The sequence below is a fragment of the Pristiophorus japonicus genome, chromosome 18 (assembly GCF_044704955.1).
Source record: "Pristiophorus japonicus isolate sPriJap1 chromosome 18, sPriJap1.hap1, whole genome shotgun sequence".
Taxonomy (NCBI): Eukaryota; Metazoa; Chordata; class Chondrichthyes; family Pristiophoridae; genus Pristiophorus; species Pristiophorus japonicus.
Window position 1 is genome coordinate 62964730 of NC_091994.1, and position 20274 is coordinate 62985003.

General features: G+C 48.2%; 1 protein-coding gene across 1 annotated transcript in view; it reads left to right on the forward strand.

Moving 5' to 3' along the window:
- The window catches only part of hspg2 (heparan sulfate proteoglycan 2), a 643156-nt gene that overhangs the window by 509124 nt on the left and 113758 nt on the right, over positions 1-20274 (forward strand). The window contains 5 exon segments of the mRNA XM_070860710.1: positions 6946-7097; positions 11887-12016; positions 12645-12796; positions 14930-15053; positions 17818-17969. Of these exon segments, the coding sequence (XP_070716811.1) occupies positions 6946-7097; positions 11887-12016; positions 12645-12796; positions 14930-15053; positions 17818-17969 (710 nt within the window).

A 20274-nucleotide genomic window follows, 5' to 3' on the forward strand; every position in this document is an offset into this window, starting at 1 on the left:
AATCTTATTCGTTTTGATAAGATCATCTCTCATTCTTCTGCATTCCAAAGACTAGAGGCCCAACCTTCTCAACCTTTCCTCATAAGTCAACCCCTTCATCTCCGGAATCAACCGAGTGAACCTTCTCTGAACTGCCTCCAAAGCAAGTATAGCCTTTCGTAAATATGGAAACCAAAACTGCACGCAGTATTCCAGATGTGACCTCACCAATACCCTGTATAGCTGTAGCAAGACTTCCCTGCTTTTATACACCATCCCCTTTGCAATAAAGGCCAAGATTCCATTGGCCTTCCTGATCACTTGCTGTACCTGCAAACTATCCTTTTGTGTTTCATGCACAAGCAGTGGTGCAGCAGGAAGGGATTCAAATTTCTGGGGCATTGGAACCGGTTCTGGGGGAGGTGGGACTAGTACAAACCGGACGGTCTGCACCTGGGCAGGACCGGAACCAATGTCCTAGGGGGAGTGTTTGCTTGTGCTGTTGGGGGGGGGGGGGGGTTAAACTAATATGGCAGGGGGATGGGAACCAATCCAGGGAGACAGAGGGAAACAAAAAGGAGACAAAAGCAAAAGACAGAAAGGAGATGAGTAAAAGTGGAGGGCAGAGAAACCCAAGGCAAAAAACAAAAAAGGTCACTACAGCAAAATTCTAAAGGGTCAAAGTGTAATAAAAAGGCAAGTGTGAAAGCTCGGTGCCTCAATGCGAGGAGTATTCAGAACCCAGGAGAGGGCTCTGAGCTAGTTAGAGTGGGTGAGAGATCAGATGAACAGGACCCCAAGAAAGAATGCAAAAGGCAGGAGGCAACAGAGCAGAGAAGCACTGGGGTAAGTGTAAACCACAAGGTGATAGGAAGGGACAATATGTATGAACGTAAAGGGGCTGCAGGAGGGGTCAAAACTAAAAATCATGGTTTAAAAACTAGTATTAAAACACTCTACCTAAACGCACGCAGCATTTGAAATAAAGTAAATGAGTTGACGGCACAAATCATTACAAATGGGTATGATTTGGTGGCCATTACAGAAACATGGTTGTAGGGTGGCCAAGACTGGGAATTAAACATACAGGGGTATCTGACAATTCGGAAAGATAGACAAGAAGGGAAAGGAGGTGGGGTAGCTCTGTTAATAAAGGATGATATCAGGGCAGTTGTGAGAGACGATATTGGCTCCAATGAACAAAATGTTGAATCATTGTGGATGGAGATTAGAGATAGTAAGGGGAAAAAGTCACTGGTGGCCGTAGTTTATAGGCCCCCAAATAATAACTTCACGGTGGGGCGGACAATAATCAAGGGAATAATGGAGTCATGTGAAAAAGGAACGGCAGTAATCATGGGGGATTTTAACCTACATATCGATTGGTCAAATCAAATCGCACGGGGTAGCCTTGAGGAGGAATTCATAGAATGCATATGGGATTGTTTCTTCGAACAGTATGTTACAGAACCTACAAGGGAGCAAGCTATCTTAGATCTGGTCCTGTGTAATGAGGCAGGAATAATAAACGATCTCCTAGTAAAAGATCCTCTCGGAATGAGTGATCACAGTATGGTTGAATTTGTAATACAGATTGAGGGTGAGGAAGTAATGTCTCAAACGAGCGTACTAAGCTTAAACAAAGGGGACTACAGTGGGATGAGGGCAGAGTTGGCTAAAGTAGACTGGAAACACAGACTAAACGGTGGCACAATTGAGGAACAGTGGAGGAATTTTAAGGAGCTCTTTCATAGTGCTCAACAAAAATATATTCCAGTGAAAAAGAAGGGCGGTAAGAGAAGGGATAACCAGCCGTGGGTAACCAAGGAAATAAAGGAGAGTATCAAATTAAAAACCAATGCGTATAAGGTGGCCAAAGTTAGTGAGAAACTAGCAGATTGAGAAAATTTTAAAAGACAGCAAAGAATGACTAAGCAAGCGATAAAGAAAGGAAAGATAGATTACGAAAGTAAACTTGCGCAAAACATGAAAACAGATAGTAAAAGCTTTTACCGATATATAAAACGGAAAAGAGTGACTAAAGTAAATGTTGGTCCCTTAGAAGATGAGAAGGGGGATTTAATAATGGGAAATGTGGAAATGGCTGAGACCTTAAACAATTATTTTGCTTCGGTCTTCACAGTGGAAGACACAAAAACCATGCCTAAAATTGCTGGTCACGGGAATGTGGGAAGGGAAGACCTTGAGATAATCACTATCACTAGGGGGGTAGTGCTGGACATGCTAATGGGACTCAAGGTAGACAAGTCCCCTGGTCCTGATGAAATGCATCCCAGGGTATTAAAAGAGATGGCGGAAGTTATAGTAGATGCATTCGTTATAATCTACCAAAATTCTCTGGACTCTGGGGAGGTATCAGCGGATTGGAAAGCAGCTAATGTAATGCCTCCGTTTAAAAAAGGGGGCAGACAAAAGGCAGGTAACTATAGGCTGGTTAGTTTAACATCTGTAGTGGGGAAAATGCTTGAAGCTGTCATTAAGGAAGAAATAGCGGGACATCTAGATAGGAATAGTGCAATCAAGCAGATGCAACATGGATTCATGAAGGGGAAATCATGTTTAACTAATTTACTGGAATTCTTTGAGGATGGTGGATAGAGGTGTACCGATGGATATGGTGTATTTAGATTTTCAAAAGGCATTCGATAAGGTGCCACACAAAAGGTTACTGCAGAAGATAAAGGTACGCGGAGTCAGAGGAAATGTATGAGCATGGATAGAGAATTGGCTAGCTAACAGAAAGCAGAGACGGGATAAATGGGTCCTTTTTGGGTTGGAAACCAGTGGTTAGTGGTGTGCCACAGGAATCGGTGCTGGGACCACAACTGTTTACAATATACATCGATGACCTGGAAGAGGGGACAGACTGTACTGTAACAAAATTTGCAGATGGCACAAAGATTAGTGGGAAAGCGGGTTGTGTAGAGGACACAGAGAGGCTACAAAGAGATTTGGATAGGTTAAGCGAATGGGCGAAGGTTTGGCAGATGGAATACAATGTCGGAAAGTGTGAGGTCATCCACCTTGGGAAAAAAACCAGTAAAAGGGAATATTATTTGAATGGGGAGAAATTACAACATGCTGAGATGCAGAGGGACCTGGGGGTCCTTGTGCATGAATCCCAAAAAGTTAGTTTGCAGGTGCAGCAGGTAATCAGGAAGGCAAATGGAATGTTGGCCTTCATTGCGAGAGGGATGGAGTACAAAAGCAGGGAGGTCCTGCTGCAACTGTACAGGGTATTGGTGAGGCCGCACCTGGAGTACTGCGTGCAGTTTTGGTCACCTTTCTTAAGGAAGGATATACTAGCTTTGGAGGGGGTACAGAGACGATTCACTCGGCTGATTCCGGAGATGAGGGGTTACCTTATGATGTTAGATTGAGTAGACTGGGTCTTTACTCGTTGGAGTTCAGAAGGATGAGGGGTGATCTTATAGAAACATTTAAAATAATGAAAGGGATAGACAAGATAGAGGCAGAGCGGTTGTTTCCACTGGTCGGGGAGACTAGAACTGGGGGGCACAGCCTCAAAATACAGGGGAGCCAATTTAAAACCGAGTTGAGAAGGAATTTCTTCTCCCAGAGGGTTGTGAATCTGTGGAATTCTCTGCCCAAGGAAGCAGTTGAGGCTAGCTCATTGAATCATCAGCAAACTTGGCTACATTACACTCAATCCCTTCTTCCAAGTCGTTAATATAGATTGTAAATAGTTGGGATCCTAGCACTGATCCCTGCGGCACCCCACTAGTTACTGGTTGCCAACCAGAGAATGAATCATTTATCCCGACTCTCTGTTTTCTGTTCATTAGCCAATCCTCTATCCATGCTAATATATTCCCCCCAACCCCGTGAACTTTTATCTTGTGCAGTAACCTTTTATGTGGCTCCTTGTCAAATGCCTTCTGGAAGTCCAAATGCACCACATCCACTGGTTCCCCTTTATCCACCCTGTTCGTTACATCCTCAAAGAATTCCAGCAAATTTGTCAAACATGACTTCCCCTTCATAAATCCATACTAACTCTGCCTGACCGAATTTTGCATATCCAACTGTCCTGCTACTGCTTCTTTAATACTGGACTCCAACATTTTCCCAACCACAGATGTTAGGCTAACTGGTCTATAGTTTCCTGCTTTTTGTCTGCCTCCTTTTTTAAATAGGGGCATTACATTTGCAGTTTTCCAATCTGTTGGGCCCTCCCCAGAATCCAGGGAATTTTGGTAAATTACAACCAATGCATCCACTATCCCTGCCTCTACTTCTCTTAAGACCCTACGATGCAAGCCTTCAGGTCCAGGGGATTTATCTGCCTTTAGTCCCATTATCTTACTGAGTACCACCTCCTTTGTGATTGTGTTAAGTTCCTCCCCCCCATAGCCCCTTGACTATCCACTGTTGGAATATTGTTAGTGTCCTCTACCCTAAAGACTGATACAAAATATTTGTTCAGAGTTTCTGCCATCTCCATGTTCCCTATTACTAATACCCTGGTCACGTCTTCTAGGGGACCAATATTTACTTTAGCCATTCTTTTTCTTTTTATATACCTATAGAAACTCTTGCTATCTGTTTTTATATTTCGTGCTAGTTTACTTTCATAGTCTATCTTCCCTTTCTTAATCATTTTTTTAGTCGTTCTTTGTTGGCTTTTAAAAGCTTCCCAATCTTCTGTCCTCCCACTAGTTGAGGCCACTTTGTATGCCCTTGTTTTTACTTGGATACCGTCCTTTATTTCTTTAGTTAGCCACAGATAGCTATTTTTTCTCTTACACACTTTCCTGCTCACTGGAATATATTTTTCTTAAGAGTTGTGAAATATCTCCTTAAATGTACACTACTGTTCATCAACTGTCCTACACTTTAATCTATTTTTCCAGTCCACTTTAGCCAACTCAGCCCTCATACCTTCATCGTCTCCTTTATTTAAGCTTAGTACGCTAGTTAGAGATCCAACTTTCTCACCCTCCATCTGAATTTGACATTCAATCATGCTATGACCACTTGTTCCAGGGACATCTTTGACAGATTGATGGGTTTAAAAGCAATAGATCTTCAGCACTGGATGCGATATTAGGAGAATAATTGAGACCTGGGACAAAATGAACCAAAGCTGACGTAACACGAGAGAGTCAATCGAAAGTTAGGAGATCCATTGGATTGGAAAAAAGCCCGAGTGTAAAGTATTTTCAAGAAAGGCGATCATACAAATCTGGTAACTGCAGATCCACTGCTGATGAGGATGGGTTAGAAAGAGTCCTGAGTCCTGAAAGGAGGTGAATGAGCGGTGACCTTGCAGCGCTGTGTATGACAGTAAGTGCAGTGGGAAGTACTGATCCTCAGCACGCTGGTGTAAACCATGACTACACACCAAGGGGCCAAAGGCCTGGGCAGAATACCGCAGGCCCATCAAATTACTCACCCTCCCGGCACCAAGCTGCCTACAACAGCATGGTTAGTGCTGGCACCTCCCCCCAATGTCGTGGAGTGAGTACCTGCACACGGTTCCACCATCGATCAGCACCACAAGCGACGAATCATAGAAGTTTACAGCACGGAGGGAGGATTTCAGCCCATCGTGTCCGCGCCGGCCGACCAAGAGCTACCCAGCCTAATCCCACCTTCCAGCTCTGGGTCCGCAGCCCTGTAGGTTACGGCACTTTAAGTGCACATCCAAGTATCTTTTAAATGTCGTGAGGGTTTCTGCCTCCCTTTCAGACAATGAGTTCCAGACCCCCACGACCCTTTTGGGTGAAGAAATTTCTCCTCATATCTCCTCATATCTCCTCTAAACCTCCCCGCAATTACTTTAAATCTATGCTCCCTGGTTGTTGACCCCTCCGCCAAAGGAAACAGGTCCTTCCTATCCACTCTATCCAGGCCCCTCATAATTTTATACACCTCAATCATGTCTCCCCTTAACCTCCTCTGTTCCAAAGAAAACAGACCCAGCCTCTCCAATCTTTCCTCATAGGCAAAATTCTCCAGTCCAGGCAACATTCTTGTAAATCTCCTCTGCACCCTTTCCAGTGCAATCACATCTTTCATGTAATGCGGTGACCAGAACTGCACACAGTACTTCAGCTGCGGCCTAACTAATGTTTTATACAGTTCAAGCATAACCTCCTTGCTCTTGTATTCCATGCCTCGACTAATAAAGGCAAGTATTCCATATGCCTTCTTAACCAACTTAACTACCTGGCCTGCTACCTTCAGGGATCTGTGGACCTGCACTCCAAGGTCCCTTTGTTCCTCTACACTTTTCAGTGTCGTACCATTTAATGTGTATTCCCTTGCCTTGTTAGCCCTCCCCAAATGCATTACCTCACACTTAACCAGATTGAATTCCATTTGCCACTGTTCTGCCCACCTGACCAGTACATTGATATCTTCCTGCAGTCCACAGCTTTCTTCTTCATTATCAACTACACAGCTGATTTTAGTATTATCTGCAAACTTCTTAATCATACCTCCTACATTTAAGCGCCTCCTGATAGTGTCCAGAATGATGATTGTGAACGTTAGAGAAAGCAACAAAAGGACTAAAAAAGGCTGAGGTGTATGATCAGAGAGAGCTTTGCAGTGAGAGAGTATGCTGGGGATTGGAAGGTAACCAACCAGACACCATTACTCAGTAATGACAAGGCAGCTCCCTCAGTACGGTACTGGACTGTCAACATAGATTCTGTGGATGATTCCTAGTCACAGCCCTGGCTCAGGCACAAGACAAGCTCAGCCAGTTAACAAACATTTCTTCACACAGCGATCTGCCCGATGCATTGCCCCAGGATGTCACAGGTACAAAGATGACTGAAATATTTAAACCTTTACTCAAACTACTGTAGTAAAGATCAATGCAAGAAACATATCTGTGATTCAACAAACAGCAGCCTCTGAATTGTCTGCTTTTGATCGATTTGTCTCATTCTGCTCCCCCCCCCCCCCCCACAGCACAAAGAATGCCCCCGACAGTGAGAGTTCACCCCTCGCCCAGCTCGGTAACGGAGGGAGAAATGCTGGAGTTACACTGCCAGGTCACAGGTCAGCCGCAACCCAGGATCACATGGTACAGGACAGCAGGCCCCCTGACAACCAATCACCAGGTCGGTGAAGCCCTACATTTGTGTTGTGTTATTCTTCTAACCATGAAAGATGTATCTGTGGGAACTAGTTATCTGGCATTCTGTGTCTGTGAATGGCGCAGGGCTCAGTGTGTGAATGGCGCAGGGCTCAGTGTGTGAATGGCGCAGGGCTCAGTGTGTGAATGGCGCAGGGCTCAGTGTGTGAATGGCGCAGGGCTCAGTGTGTGAATGGCGCAGGGCTCAGTGTGTGAATGGCGCAGGGCTCAGTGTGTGAATGGCGCAGGGCTCAGTGTGTGAATGGCGCAGGGCTCAGTGTGTGAATGGCGCAGGGCTCAGTGTGTGAATGGCGCAGGGCTCAGTGTGTGAATGGCGCAGGGCTCAGTGTGTGAATGGCGCAGGGCTCAGTGTGTGAATGGCGCAGGGCTCAGTGTGTGAATGGCGCAGGGCTCAGTGTGTGTGTGTGTGAATAGAAACATAGAAAATAGGTGCAGGAGTAGGCCATTTGGCCCTTCGAGCCTGCACCACCATTTAATAAGATCATGGCTGACCATTCCCTTAGGACCCCTTTCCTGCTTTCTCTCCATACCCCTTGATCCCTTCAGCCGTAAGGGCCATATCTAACTCCCTCTTGAATATATCCAATGAACTGGCATCAACAACTCTCTGCGGTAGGGAATTCCACAAGTTAACAACTCTGTGGAATTCTCTGCCCAAGGAAGCAGTTGAGGCTAGCTCATTGAATGTATTCAAATCACAGATAGATAGATTTTTAACTAATAAGGGAATTAAGGGTTACGGGGAGCGGGCGGGTAAGTGGAGCTGAGTCCACGGCCAGCACAGCCATGATCTTGTTGAATGGCAGAGCAGGCTCGAGGGGCTAGATGGCCTACTCCAGTTCCTAATTCTTATGTTCTTATATTATGTTCTTATGAAGAATTTTCTCCTCATCTCAGTCCTAAATGGCCTGCCCCTTATCCTAAGACTGTGTCCCCTGGTTCTGGACTTCCCCGTCATCAGGAACATTCTTCCCGCATCTAACCTGTCCAGTCCCGTCAGAATCTTATAAGTTTCTATGAGATCCCCCCCTCATCCTTCTAAACTCCAGTGTATAAAGGCCCAGTTGATCCAGTCTCTCCTCATATGTCAGTCCCGCCATCCCTGGAATCAGTCTGGTGAACCTTTGCTGCACTCCCTCAATAGCAAGAACGTCCTTCCTCAGATTAGGAGACCAAAACTGAACACACTATTCCAGGTGAGGCCTCACTAAGACCCTGTACAACTGCAGTGAGACCTCCCTGCTCCTATACTTAAATCACCTAGCTATGAAGGCCAACATACCATTTGCCTTCTTCACTGCCTGCTGTACCTGCATGCCCACTTTCAGTGACTGATGAACCATGACATCCAGGTCTCGTTGCACCTCCCCTTTTCCTAACCTGCCGCCATTCAGATAATATTCTGCCTTCGTGTTTTTGCCCTCAAAGTGGATAACCTCACATTTATCCACATTATACTGCATCTGCCATGCATTTGCCCACCCACCTAACCTGTCCAAGTCACCCTGCAGCATTTTAGCGTCCTCCTCACAGCTCACACCGCCACCCAGTTTAGTGTCATCTGCAAACTTGGAGATATTACACTCAATTCCTTCATCTTAGTCATTAATGTATATTGTAAATAGCTGGGGTCCCAGCACTGAGCCCTGCGGCACCCCACTAATCACCGCCTGCCATTCTGAAAAGGACCCGTTTATCCCGACTCTCTGCTTCCTGTCTGCCAACCAGTTCTCTATCCACGTCAGTACATTACCCCCAGTACCATGTGCTTTGATTTTGCACACCAATCTCTTGTGTGGACCTTGTCAAAAGCCTTTTGAAAGTCCAAATACACCACATCCACTGGTTCTCCCTTGTCCACTCTGCTAGTTACATCTTCAAAAAATTCCAGAAGATTTGTTAAGCATGATTTCCCCTTCATAAATCCATGCTGACTTGGACCAATCCTGTCACTGCTTTCCAAATGCGCTGCTATTTCATCCTTAATGATTGATTCCAACATTTTCCCCACTACTGATGTCAGGCTAACTAGTCTATAATTACCCGTTTTCTCTCTCCCTCCTTTTTTAAAAAGTGGTGTTACATTAGCTACTCTCCAGTCCATCGGAACTGATCCAGAGTCGATAGACTAATGGAAAATGATCACCCATGCATCCACTATTTCTATGGCCACTTCCTTAAGTACTCTGAGATGCAGACTATCAGGCCCCGGGGATTTATCGGGCTTCAATCCCATCAATTTCCCTGACACAATTTTCCGCTTTATAAGGATATCCTTCGGTTCCTCCTTCTCACAAGACCCTCGGTCCCCTCGTATTTCCGGAAGGTTATTTGTGTCTTCCTTCATGAAAACAGAACCTAAGTATTTGTTTAACTGGTCCACCATTTCTTTGTTCCCCATTATAAATTCACCTGAATCTGTCTGCAAGGGACCTACGTTTGTTTTCACTAATCCTTTTCTCTTCACATATCTATAGAAGCCTTTGCAGTCAGTTTTTATGTTCCCAACAAGCTTCCTGTCATACTCTATTTTCCCCCTCCTAATTAAACCCTTTGTCCTCCTCTGCTGTATTATTAAATTCTCCCAGTCCTCAGGTTTGCTGCTTTTTCTGGCCAATTTATATGCCTTTTCCTTGGATTTAACACTATCCTTAATTTCCCTTGTTAGCCACGGTTGAGCCACCTTCCCCATTTTATTTTTACTCCAGACAGGGATGTACAATTGTTGAAGTTCATCCATGTGATCTTTAAATGTCTGCCATTGCCTATCCACCGTCAACCCTTTAAGTATCACTCGTCAGTCTATTCTAGCCAATTCACGTCTCATACCATCAAAGTTACCTTTCCCCAAGTTCAGGACCCTAGTCTCTGCATTAACTGTGTCACTCTCCATCTTAATAAAGAATTCTATCATATTATGGTCACTCATCCCCAGGGGGCCTCGCACAACAAGGTTGTTAATTAGTCCTTTCTCATTACACATCACCCAGTCTAGGATGGCCAGCCCTCTAGTTGGTTCCTTGACATATTCATCTAGAAAGCCATCCCAGGAAATCCTCCTCCACCGCATTGCTACCAGTTTGGTTAGCCCAGTCAATATGTAGATTGAAGTCGCCCATGATAACTGCTGTACCTTTATTGCACGCATCCCTAATTTCTTGTTTGATGCTGTCCCCAACCTCACTACTACTGTTTGGTGGTCTGTACACAACTCCCACTAGCGTTTTCTGCCCTTTGGTATTCCGTAGCTCCACCCATACAGATTCCACATCATCCAAGCTAATATCCTTCCTTACTATTGCATTAATTTCCTCTTTTACCAGCAACGCCACCCTGCCTCCTTTTCCTTTCTGTCTATCCTTCCTAAATGTTGAATACCCCTGGATGTTGAGTTCCCAGCCTTGGTCACCCTGGAGCCATGTCTCCGTGATGCCAATTACATCATATCCGGTAACTGCTGTCTGCACAGTTAATTCGTCCACCTTATTCCAAATACTCCTCGCATTGAGGTACAGACCCTTCAGGCTTGTCTTTTTAACACACTTTGCCCCTTTAGGATTTTGCTGTAATGTGGCCCTTTTTGTTTTTTGCCTTAGGTTTCTCTGCCCTCCACTTTTATTTTTCTTCTTTCTATCTTTTGCTTCTGCCCCCATTTTACTTCCCTCTGTCTCCCTGCATAGGTTCCCAACCCCCTGCCATATTAGTTTAACCCTCCCCAACAGCACTAGCAAACACTCCCCCTAGGACATTGGTTCCAGTCCTGCCCAGGTGCAGACCGTCCGGTTTGTACTGGTCCCACCTCCCCCAGAACCGGTTCCAATGTCCCAGGAATTTGAATCCCTCCCTTCTGCACCACTCTTGAAGCCATGTATTCATCTGGGCTATCCTGCAATTCATACTCTGACTAGCACGTGGCATTGGTAGCAATCTTGAGATTACTACTTTTGAGGTCCTACTTTTTAATTTAGCTCCTAACTCCCTAAATGCATCTTGTAGGGTCTCATCCCGTTTTTTACCTATATCGTTGGTACCTATATGCACCTTGACAACTGGCTGTTTACCCTGCCCCTTCAAAATGTCCTGCACCTGCTCCGAGACATCTTTGACCCTCGCACCAGGGAGGCAACATACCATCCTGGAGTCTCGGTTGCGGCTGCAGAAATGTCTATCTATTCCCCTTACAATAGAATCCCCTATCACTATAGCTCTCTCACTCATTTTCCTGCCCTCCTGTGCAGCAGAGCCACCCACAGTGCCATGGACTTGGCTGCTGCTCCCCTCCCCTGATGAGTCATCCCCCTCAACAGTACCCAAAGCGGTATATCTGTTTTGCAGGGGAATGGCCGCAGGTGACCCCTGCACTACCTTCCTTCCACTGCTCTTCCTGATGGTCACCCATTTACTAGCTGGCTGTGTACCCTTTACCTGCGGTAAGACCAACTCACTAAATGTGTTATTCACGACATCCTCAGCATCACGCATGCCCCAGAGTGAATCCACCCGCAGCTCCAGTGCCGCAATGCGGTCTGTCAGAAGCTGCAGCCGGATACTTTTCTCGCATATGTAGTCATCAGGGACATGGTGTAGTGCTGTGTGTGTGTGTGAATGGTGCAGGGCTCAGTGCGTGAATGGTGTAGTGCTGTGTGTGTGTGTGAATGGTGCAGGGCTCAGTGTGTAAATGGTGCAGGGCTCAGTGTGAATGCGGAGAGCGGCCTGGGAGAGTGAGAGTAACCCAGCCTGTGATTTTCCTCTAGGTGCAGGGCCCCGTGCTGCGTATCCTTCACGTGACTCCCGCTGACGTCGGCGATTACATCTGCCGCGCTGAAAACATGCTGGGAACGCGGGAGGTCAAATTCTCCGTCTCGGTCACCTCCACATCATCCTGTATGTAACCCCTCGTTCTTTTAGTGTTTGATCTGCACCATCGCTTTCTATTTTTATGGCAATTTGTTGCACTGTTCCACCCGGTCTAGACTGCTGTCGGGAGCCGAGGATTTCTGGTGGTGTTTGAAAAGTGTAACTTAAGTGGCTTCATGTGGTTTACGTTTCCAGTACTATCCTAAAGACCAGAATCCATTAACATTGTCACCGTGAACAGAAAATCATCTGGTCCTTCCCCACACAACTCCCTGTTTTTTTGAGGGGTGAAAATAGCTGTCGTGCAGTATTAAATTCGTGCATAGCTGTCCAAGGGATAGTGCTTACTTGGGATTTCTTGGGCCTTTGATATGAATCCACATGTGGGCCTTTTGAGGCCGATTCCTGCTCATGGAGCTGATGCAAGTTAATGGCTGCAGGACCCAGCTCATTGATAGACAGAGGGAATGGGAAGCGGGATGAGGGGGAGGAGGTGTGGTGTGATTGGAGGCAAGGCATGCGACGTAGGGGAGAGAATGGTTGACCATGTTGGGGCCAAGAAACATATCTGTGATTTAACAAATAAGAGGATCTGTATTATCTGCTTTTGATCACTTTGTCAAATTCTGCTCCCTCCCCCCCCCCCCCTCCACAGCACAAAGAATGCCCCCGACAGTGAGGGTTCACCCCTCTCCCAGCTCGGTAACGGAGGGGGAAATGCTGGAGTTACACTGCCAGGTCACAGGTCAGCCGCAACCCAGGGTCACATGGTACAGGGCAGCTGGCTCCCTGACAGCCAATCACCAGGTAGGTGAAGGTGGTGGAACAACGCTGGGTTTTCCGGTTACACGTACTCAGTAAGTGCAGGATCTAAAGTTGAACTCACCACCGCGGTGGACGGAGAGAATGTTTCCGAGAAAGCAGCACACAGAACCAGCCCACACCCTCAGACGTTGGCAGCAAGTGGTCCTTTTGCTTCGGGAGGTGTTGTTTTGGTGGGGCCTCTCCTTCCAGAAGGTGGCTGTGCCAGCCGATCCCTGGTGGCATCTCCCTGAGATGTGAATGCCTGACTAACTGCTCTGCTGCAAGGTTTATCCGGAAGCACTCCAATCATGCCGTGTTTGACATAATTGCCAGACGAAAGGTGCCAGGGTGACGAGGAGGCGCTATTGCCTGTTTGGGCACTGATGTTGGGTGGGGGGGCATTGGGGGAGGGCAGCTTCTCTGGTCCTGGGGCAGCAGAGAGGCAGATGCAAAGTTGAGCCAATTCCTGTCAGGATGCTGCGGTCCACCTCGTAACATGAGGTTCGGGGTCACTGAGACACAGCTACAGAAAAACCAGGACTGGGAATTAAACATTGCAGGGTGTGACATATTTAGAAAAGATAGAGAGGGAAAAAGGGGAGGTGGAGTAGCTGTACTTATTAGGGATAATATAATGGCAGTAGAAAACAGTGACACAGCTGTCAGCAAGAGCAAAATAGAATCCATGTGGATAGAGATAGAAGATAATAAAGGATCAATCACACTAATAGGTGTAGTCTACAAACCACCTAATCGTGGGAGGGAGGTGGAGGAAGAAATATGCAGACAAATTAGGGAAATGAGTAATAAACAGAATAATAATCATGGGGAATTTCAACTACCCTGATATTAATTGGACAGAAGAGGTGGGTAAAGGGGATAAGGGAATAGAGTTTATACAATGTGTACACAGGACTCCTTTCTAACCCAATATGTAAAAAGCCCAACAAGGGAGGTTTACTATTGAATCTTGTAATGGGGAATGAACCAGATAAGAGAAGTAAAACATATGGGAGCATCTAGGCAATAGTGACTATAATATAATAGGTTTTAAGATAATAGAGTTGAGAAGGACATAAGTATGGCGAAGACCAGGGTAATAGATTGGAGAAATATCATTTTGAGAGGCTGAGAGTAGAACTTGGGAAAATAAAATGGACAACAATATTGGCACTTCCCGATCCTCTACCACTGTAACCTTGGTAAAGGTCACTGATGAGTTGAGATCCCTTTTAAGTCTTCAAATGTTTTCTGAATTTAGTTCCCCCTCCCCCATTCTAAAGTTCCCCTTTAATTGTTTCCCTTCCCTTTAAATTTCACCTACCTGCGACTTTCCTCTCTTACCACTGATGGAACCCCCAGACCTGTTTGAGTGTGTGCCTGGAGTTGTGAATAATTATCTTCGAGCACAGAATTGCATTCTTTTTACTGAGGAACAGGAGTAGGCCTTTCACCCCAGAGCCTGCACTTTAGAATCAGTTGTGTGATGAAGCAGAGCGAAACCATTTGGATCTGAGTTACACTTGAAGATAAAAATCAGGCTGAGTGGCGGGAGTGTGTTGTAATGCTGAGTATGTGTGTTTGCATGGTGCAGTACTGTGTGTGTGTGTGTGAATGGCGCAGGGCTCAGTGTGTGAATGGCGCAGGGCTCAGTGTGTGAATGGCGCAGGGCTCAGTGTGTGAATGGCGCAGGGCTCAGTGTGTGAATGGCGCAGGGCTCAGTGTGTGAATGGCGCAGGGCTCAGTGTGTGAATGGCGCAGGGCTCAGTGTGTGAATGGCGCAGGGCTCAGTGTGTGAATGGCGCAGGGCTCAGTGTGTGAATGGCGCGGGGCTCAGTGTGTGAATGGCGCGGGGCTCAGTGTGTGAATGGCGCGGGGCTCAGTGTGTGAATGGCGCGGGGCTCAGTGTGTGAATGGCGCGGGGCTCAGTGTGTGAATGGCGCAGGGCTCAGTGTGTGAATGGAGCGGGGCTCAGTGTGTGAATGGCGCGGGGCTCAGTGTGTGAATGGCGCAGGGCTCAGTGTGTGAATGGCGCAAGGCTCAGTGTGTGAATGGCGCAGGGCTCAGTGTGAATGCGGAGAGCGGCCTGGGAGAGTGAGAGTAACCCAGCCTGTGATTTTCCCCTCGATGCTCTAGGTGCAGGGCCCCGTGCTGCGTATCCTTCACGTGACTCCCGCTGACGTCGGCGATTACATCTGCCGCGCTGAAAACATCGTGGGAACGCGGGAGGTCAAATTCTCCGTCTCGGTCACGTCCACATGTATGTAACCCGGTTATTCTTATTCTGTATGTTTCATAATGTCCACCCTCTTATCGTTCACTGTGCTATCGAAGAAGAATTGTATTGTCAGGCGATGCACCGAGGAATGAAAGCCTGCGTAGGTCCACACAGTGCCAGCTGTGTTCGGGGCAGCCCAATTTTGCAAAGGGCCTCGCGAGGCGTTACGCCCCTATCCGTGTGCAAATGGACGACTGCCTGTTTCAGGCATGGGCCCTGGACGTCTCTTTCTCTGCCTTGTCCACCAAGGTGGTGCACATTTCCGGTGCACTATGAACGTTCACACCCTGCCCGCCATATTGGATGTGTAGGTGTTCCTCTAGTGCCTGAAACATTGAGAGCGGTGCCATCACATTTCTAGACTCCAGTGTTTGTTTGCAAATGTCGGAGAGTGATTATGTGTGTGATTATGAATCATTCACTCCACATCGCCATTGAATATCTAGATGGTGCTAATAGATATGGAGAAAAAAAGACACATCTGTGCTTATATAGTGCCTTTATTGTAACTCTCAGAGATATCTCAAATCGCTCTTGGAATTGCAGTTATGTAGGCAATATCATAAAAATTTAAAGCACGGAAGGGGGCCATTTCGGCCCACCTTGTCCGCACCGGTCGACCAAGAGCTACCCAGCCTAATCCCACTTTCCAGCTCTTGGTCCGTAGCCCTGTAGATTACACTTTAAGTGCACATCCAAGTACTTTTTAAATGTGGTGAGGGTTTCTGCCTCTACCACACTTTCAGGCAGTGAGTTCCAGACCCCCACCGCCTTCTGAAGAAATTTCCCCTCATATCCCCTCTAAACCTCCCCCCCCAATTACTTTCAAACTATGCCTCCTGGTTGTTGACCCCTCTGCCAAGGGAAACAGGTCCTTCCTATCCACTCTATCCAGGTCCCTCATAATTTTATACACCTCAATAAGGTCTCCCCTTAACCGCCTCTGTTCCAAAGAAAACAAACCCAGCCTATCCAATCTTACCTCATAGCTAAAATTCTCCAGTCCCGGCAACATTCTTGTAAATCTCCTCTGCACCCTTTACAGTGCAATCACATCTTTCCTGTAATGTGGCGACCAGAACTGCACACAGTACTCCAGCTGCAGCCCAACCAGTGTTTTATACAGTTTAAGAATAACCTCCTTGCTCTTGTATTCCATGCCTCGACTAATGAAGGCAAGTATTCCATATGCCTTCTTAACCACCTTATCTACCTGTCCTGCTACCTTCAGGGATCTGTAGACCTGCACTCCAAGGCCCCTTTGTTGCTCTACACTTCTCAGTGTCCTACCATTTAATGTGAATTCCCTTGCCTTGTTAGTCCTCCCAAATGCATTCCCTCACACTTCTCTGGATTGAATTCCATTTGCCACTGTTCTGCCCACCTGACCAGTTGATTGATATCTTCCTGCAGTCTGCAGCTTTCTTCTTCATCATCAACCACACAGTCATCTTCAAACTTCTTAATCATACCCCCGACATTCAAGTCCAAATCATTGATATATACCACAAAAAGCAAGGGACCCAGCACTGAGCCCTGCGGAACCCCACTGGATACAGCCTTCCAGTCACAAAAACACCCATCAACCATTACCCTTTGTTTCCTGCCTCTGAGCCAATTTTGGATCCAACTTGCCACTTTGCCCTGGATCCCATGGGCTTTTACTTTCGTGACCAGTCTGCCATGTGGGACCTTATCGAAAGCTTTGCTAAAATCCATATACATTACATATACTACATCATATGCACTGCCCTCATCGACCTTCGAGGTTACCTCCTCGAAAGATTCAATTCAGTTAGTCAGACACGACCTTCCCTTAACAAATCCGTGCTGACTGTCTTTGATTAATCCGTGTCTCTCTAAGTGAAGATTTATCCTGTTCCTCAGAATTTTTTCCAATAATTTTCCCACCACCGAGATTAGGCTGACTGGCCTGTAATATGGCAGCCACCTGGTACAAAACACGATCTGACCGTCAGCAATTAGATGAATGTTCGGTTAGACTGTTTGACAGCGCTGACCATGTCGAACAACATTTGAAGAATTGACCATTCGACCAAAGCCACGAGCAGAGGTTATAAATTGAAATTGATGATTATAATTTTAAAATAGACATAAAGAAAAATTTGGTTGTTCAAAAGAGAGTGCTGACTTTTTTGGACCAAGCTGCCAAGCAGGGTGGCCGAGACCAAAACCCGAGAGATTTGTTTAAGGCAAGTTTAGGAGAGTTGCTAACTCCTCAGTTTTGTTTATAAAATAAGAGCTTATCAAATATTAGATTCTACCTCGCGTGGCGTTTAACTAACTAAGGGAAAGAAGTTGGTCTGTGTTTGTATCGATCCTGGGTGAAGCCACGATTGGAATCTGAGGGTAAATTCAGTGATGCTGTGGTCCTGAGCCCCTCTCAGCGGGTCACACCCTTGGTCTGAGAAGGTCAAGTGCCCTCTGACCCAGATTCCCGATGAGCAAGGCTTCGGCTGGGTGCAGCCTCGTGTGTCCAGTTTAGGGTTTGCAAACTTCAAAAGTACATTGATATATCTGTGAGAGTTCGGAGGTTGCATGTTAAAAACCTATTGTCAGTTTGCTGCCACTAATTAGGTTGGACCCCTCAATCTTACGCTCGCCGTTGTTTCGTGTGTTGATATTGTCCAATACCAGTGTGGCATTCAGCCAATGGCAGCCTCTGTATCGCCCAGATTTGGATCCGTCTCATTCAAGCCTCTTCTGATCTCTGCCCTCTCCACAGCATATGAAGGTGCACCGACAGTGAGAGCCCAACCCGCCCCCATCTCAGTAACAGAGGGAGAGCTCCTGGAGTTACACTGCCAGATCACAGGGCAGCCCGAGCCCATGATCACATGGTACAAGGCAGGTGGTTATCTAACAGTCGATCACCAGGTACGTCACTGTGCTGCATTCACACTGCATTTTCTGCATTATTTTGTATAGATATAATACAGGGGGTGGGGGGGGGTTGCCATGGAGATGGTTTTCAAGAACATACCAATAGAATTGCGCCACGACTCCCCCTCCCCAAATTCCTCACACAATGAAGCTCCAGCTAATGTCAGTATGGTATGTCCCACCTTGAATCTTGGGCACAGGGTGTCAGACTATGTATTCTGTACAAATGTACCTGAAGCTCTGCACTCTCACAGCTCACTCCCTTTATACTCCTTGGCATTCTCACTGGTACCAGCTGTGTGTTTCTAGTTCCCTGAGTGCGGGGGAGGGGCAGTTGGAGGAGGGGCAGTTGGGTGGGGACGGGAAGGGACTGGTGGGGAGGGGGGGGGGGTTGCACTATATTGTTCAAGCAGTCTTCCCTCAGTCCAGCTTCATTCTGGAAGTTCTCCCCACCCCCCCAACTCCCTTCCCCCCACCCCACCCTACTCCCCCCGCCCCCCCCCCCACTCCCTTTCCTCCCTCTCTTTCCCCCCCCCAAGCTCTCTTCCCCCCCCAAGCTCTCTTCCCCCCCAAGCTCTCTTCCCCCCCAAGCTCTCTTCCCCCCCCAAGCTCTCTTCCCCCCCAAGCTCTCTTCCCCCCCAAGCTCTCTTTCCCCCCAAGCTCTCTTTCCCCCCAAGCTCTCTTCCCCCCCAAGCTCTCTTCCCCCCCAAGCTCTCTTCCCCCCCAAGCTCTCTTCCCCCCCAAGCCCTCTTCCCCCCCAAGCTCTCTTCCCCCCCAAGCTCTCTTCCCCCCCAAGCTCTCTTCCCCCCCAAGCTCTCTTCCCCCCCAAGCTCTCTTCCCCCCCAAGCTCTCTTCCCCCCCCAAGCTCTCTTCCCCCTCCAAGCTCTCTTCCCCCCCAAGCTCTCTTCCCCCCCAAGCTCTCTTCCCCCCCAAGCTCTCTTCCCCCCCAAGCTCTCTTCCCCCCCAAGCTCTCTTCCCCCCCAAGCTCTCTTCCCCCCCAAGCTCTCTTCCCCCCCAAGCTCTCTTCCCCCCCAAGCTCTCTTCCCCCCCCAAGCTCTCTTCCCCCCCCAAGCTCTCTTCCCCCCCCAAGCTCTCTTCCCCCCCCAAGCTCTCTTCCCCCCCCAAGCTCTCTTCCCCCCCCAAGCTCTCTTCCCCCCCCCAAGCTCTCTTCCCCCCCCAAGCTCTCTTTCCCCCCCCCAAGCTCTCTTCCCCCCCCAAGCTCTCTTCCCCCCCCAAGCTCTCTTCCCCCCCAAGCTCTCTTCCCCCCCAAGCTCTCTTCCCCCCCAAGCTCTCTTCCCCCCCAAGCTCTCTTCCCCCCCAAGCTCTCTTCCCCCCCAAGCTCTCTTCCCCCCCAAGCTCTCTTCCCCCCCAAGCTCTCTTCCCCCCCAAGCTCTCTTCCCCCCCAAGCTCTCTTCCCCCCCAAGCTCTCTTCCCCCCCAAGCTCTCTTCCCCCCCAAGCTCTCTTCCCCCCCAAGCTCTCTTCCCCCCCAAGCTCTCTTCCCCCCCAAGCTCTCTTCCCCCCCCAAGCTCTCTTCCCCCCCAAGCTCTCTTCCCCCCCCAAGCTCTCTTCCCCCCCAAGCTCTCTTCCCCCCCCAAGCTCTCTTCCCCCCCCAAGCTCTCTTCCCCCCCCCAAGCTCTCTTCCCCCCCCCAAGCTCTCTTCCCCCCCCAAGCTCTCTTCCCCCCCCAAGCTCTCTTCCCCCCCCAAGCTCTCTTCCCCCCCCAAGCTCTCTTCCCCCCCCAAGCTCTCTTCCCCCCCCAAGCTCTCTTCCCCCCCCAAGCTCTCTTCCCCCCCCAAGCTCTCTTCCCCCCCCAAGCTCTCTTTCCCCCCCCAAGCTCTCTTCCCCCCCAAGCTCTCTTCCCCCCCCCAAGCTCTCTTCCCCCCCCCAAGCTCTCTTCCCCCCCAAGCTCTCTTCCCCCCCAAGCTCTCTTCCCCCCCAAGCTCTCTTTCCCCCCCCCAAGCTCTCTTTCCCCCCCCCCCCCCCGGGGGCCGAGCACTAGCCTGACCTTTGTCCAAAGGAGCTGACCTCACATTGGAGGTTGGCCGCCAGGATGTTGGGCACCAGCAGCTGGTAAAGGGCTGCTGCTTTCGGGCCAACACACTTTTTTGGGATCAATACTTCAGGGCACTGGCAGACCATTCGTATGTTCTATAGGGAGGCAATTGAGGGTTTGAAATGGATCAGTGGCCATTCTGGAAGGATAAGCCCACCCAAGAAGAAATGTAAATTTTTGTTATTTAACCCGCTTCACTTGTAGCACCCATTACTAACTGGCGCTGAGCATCTAGAGCAAGGCAGT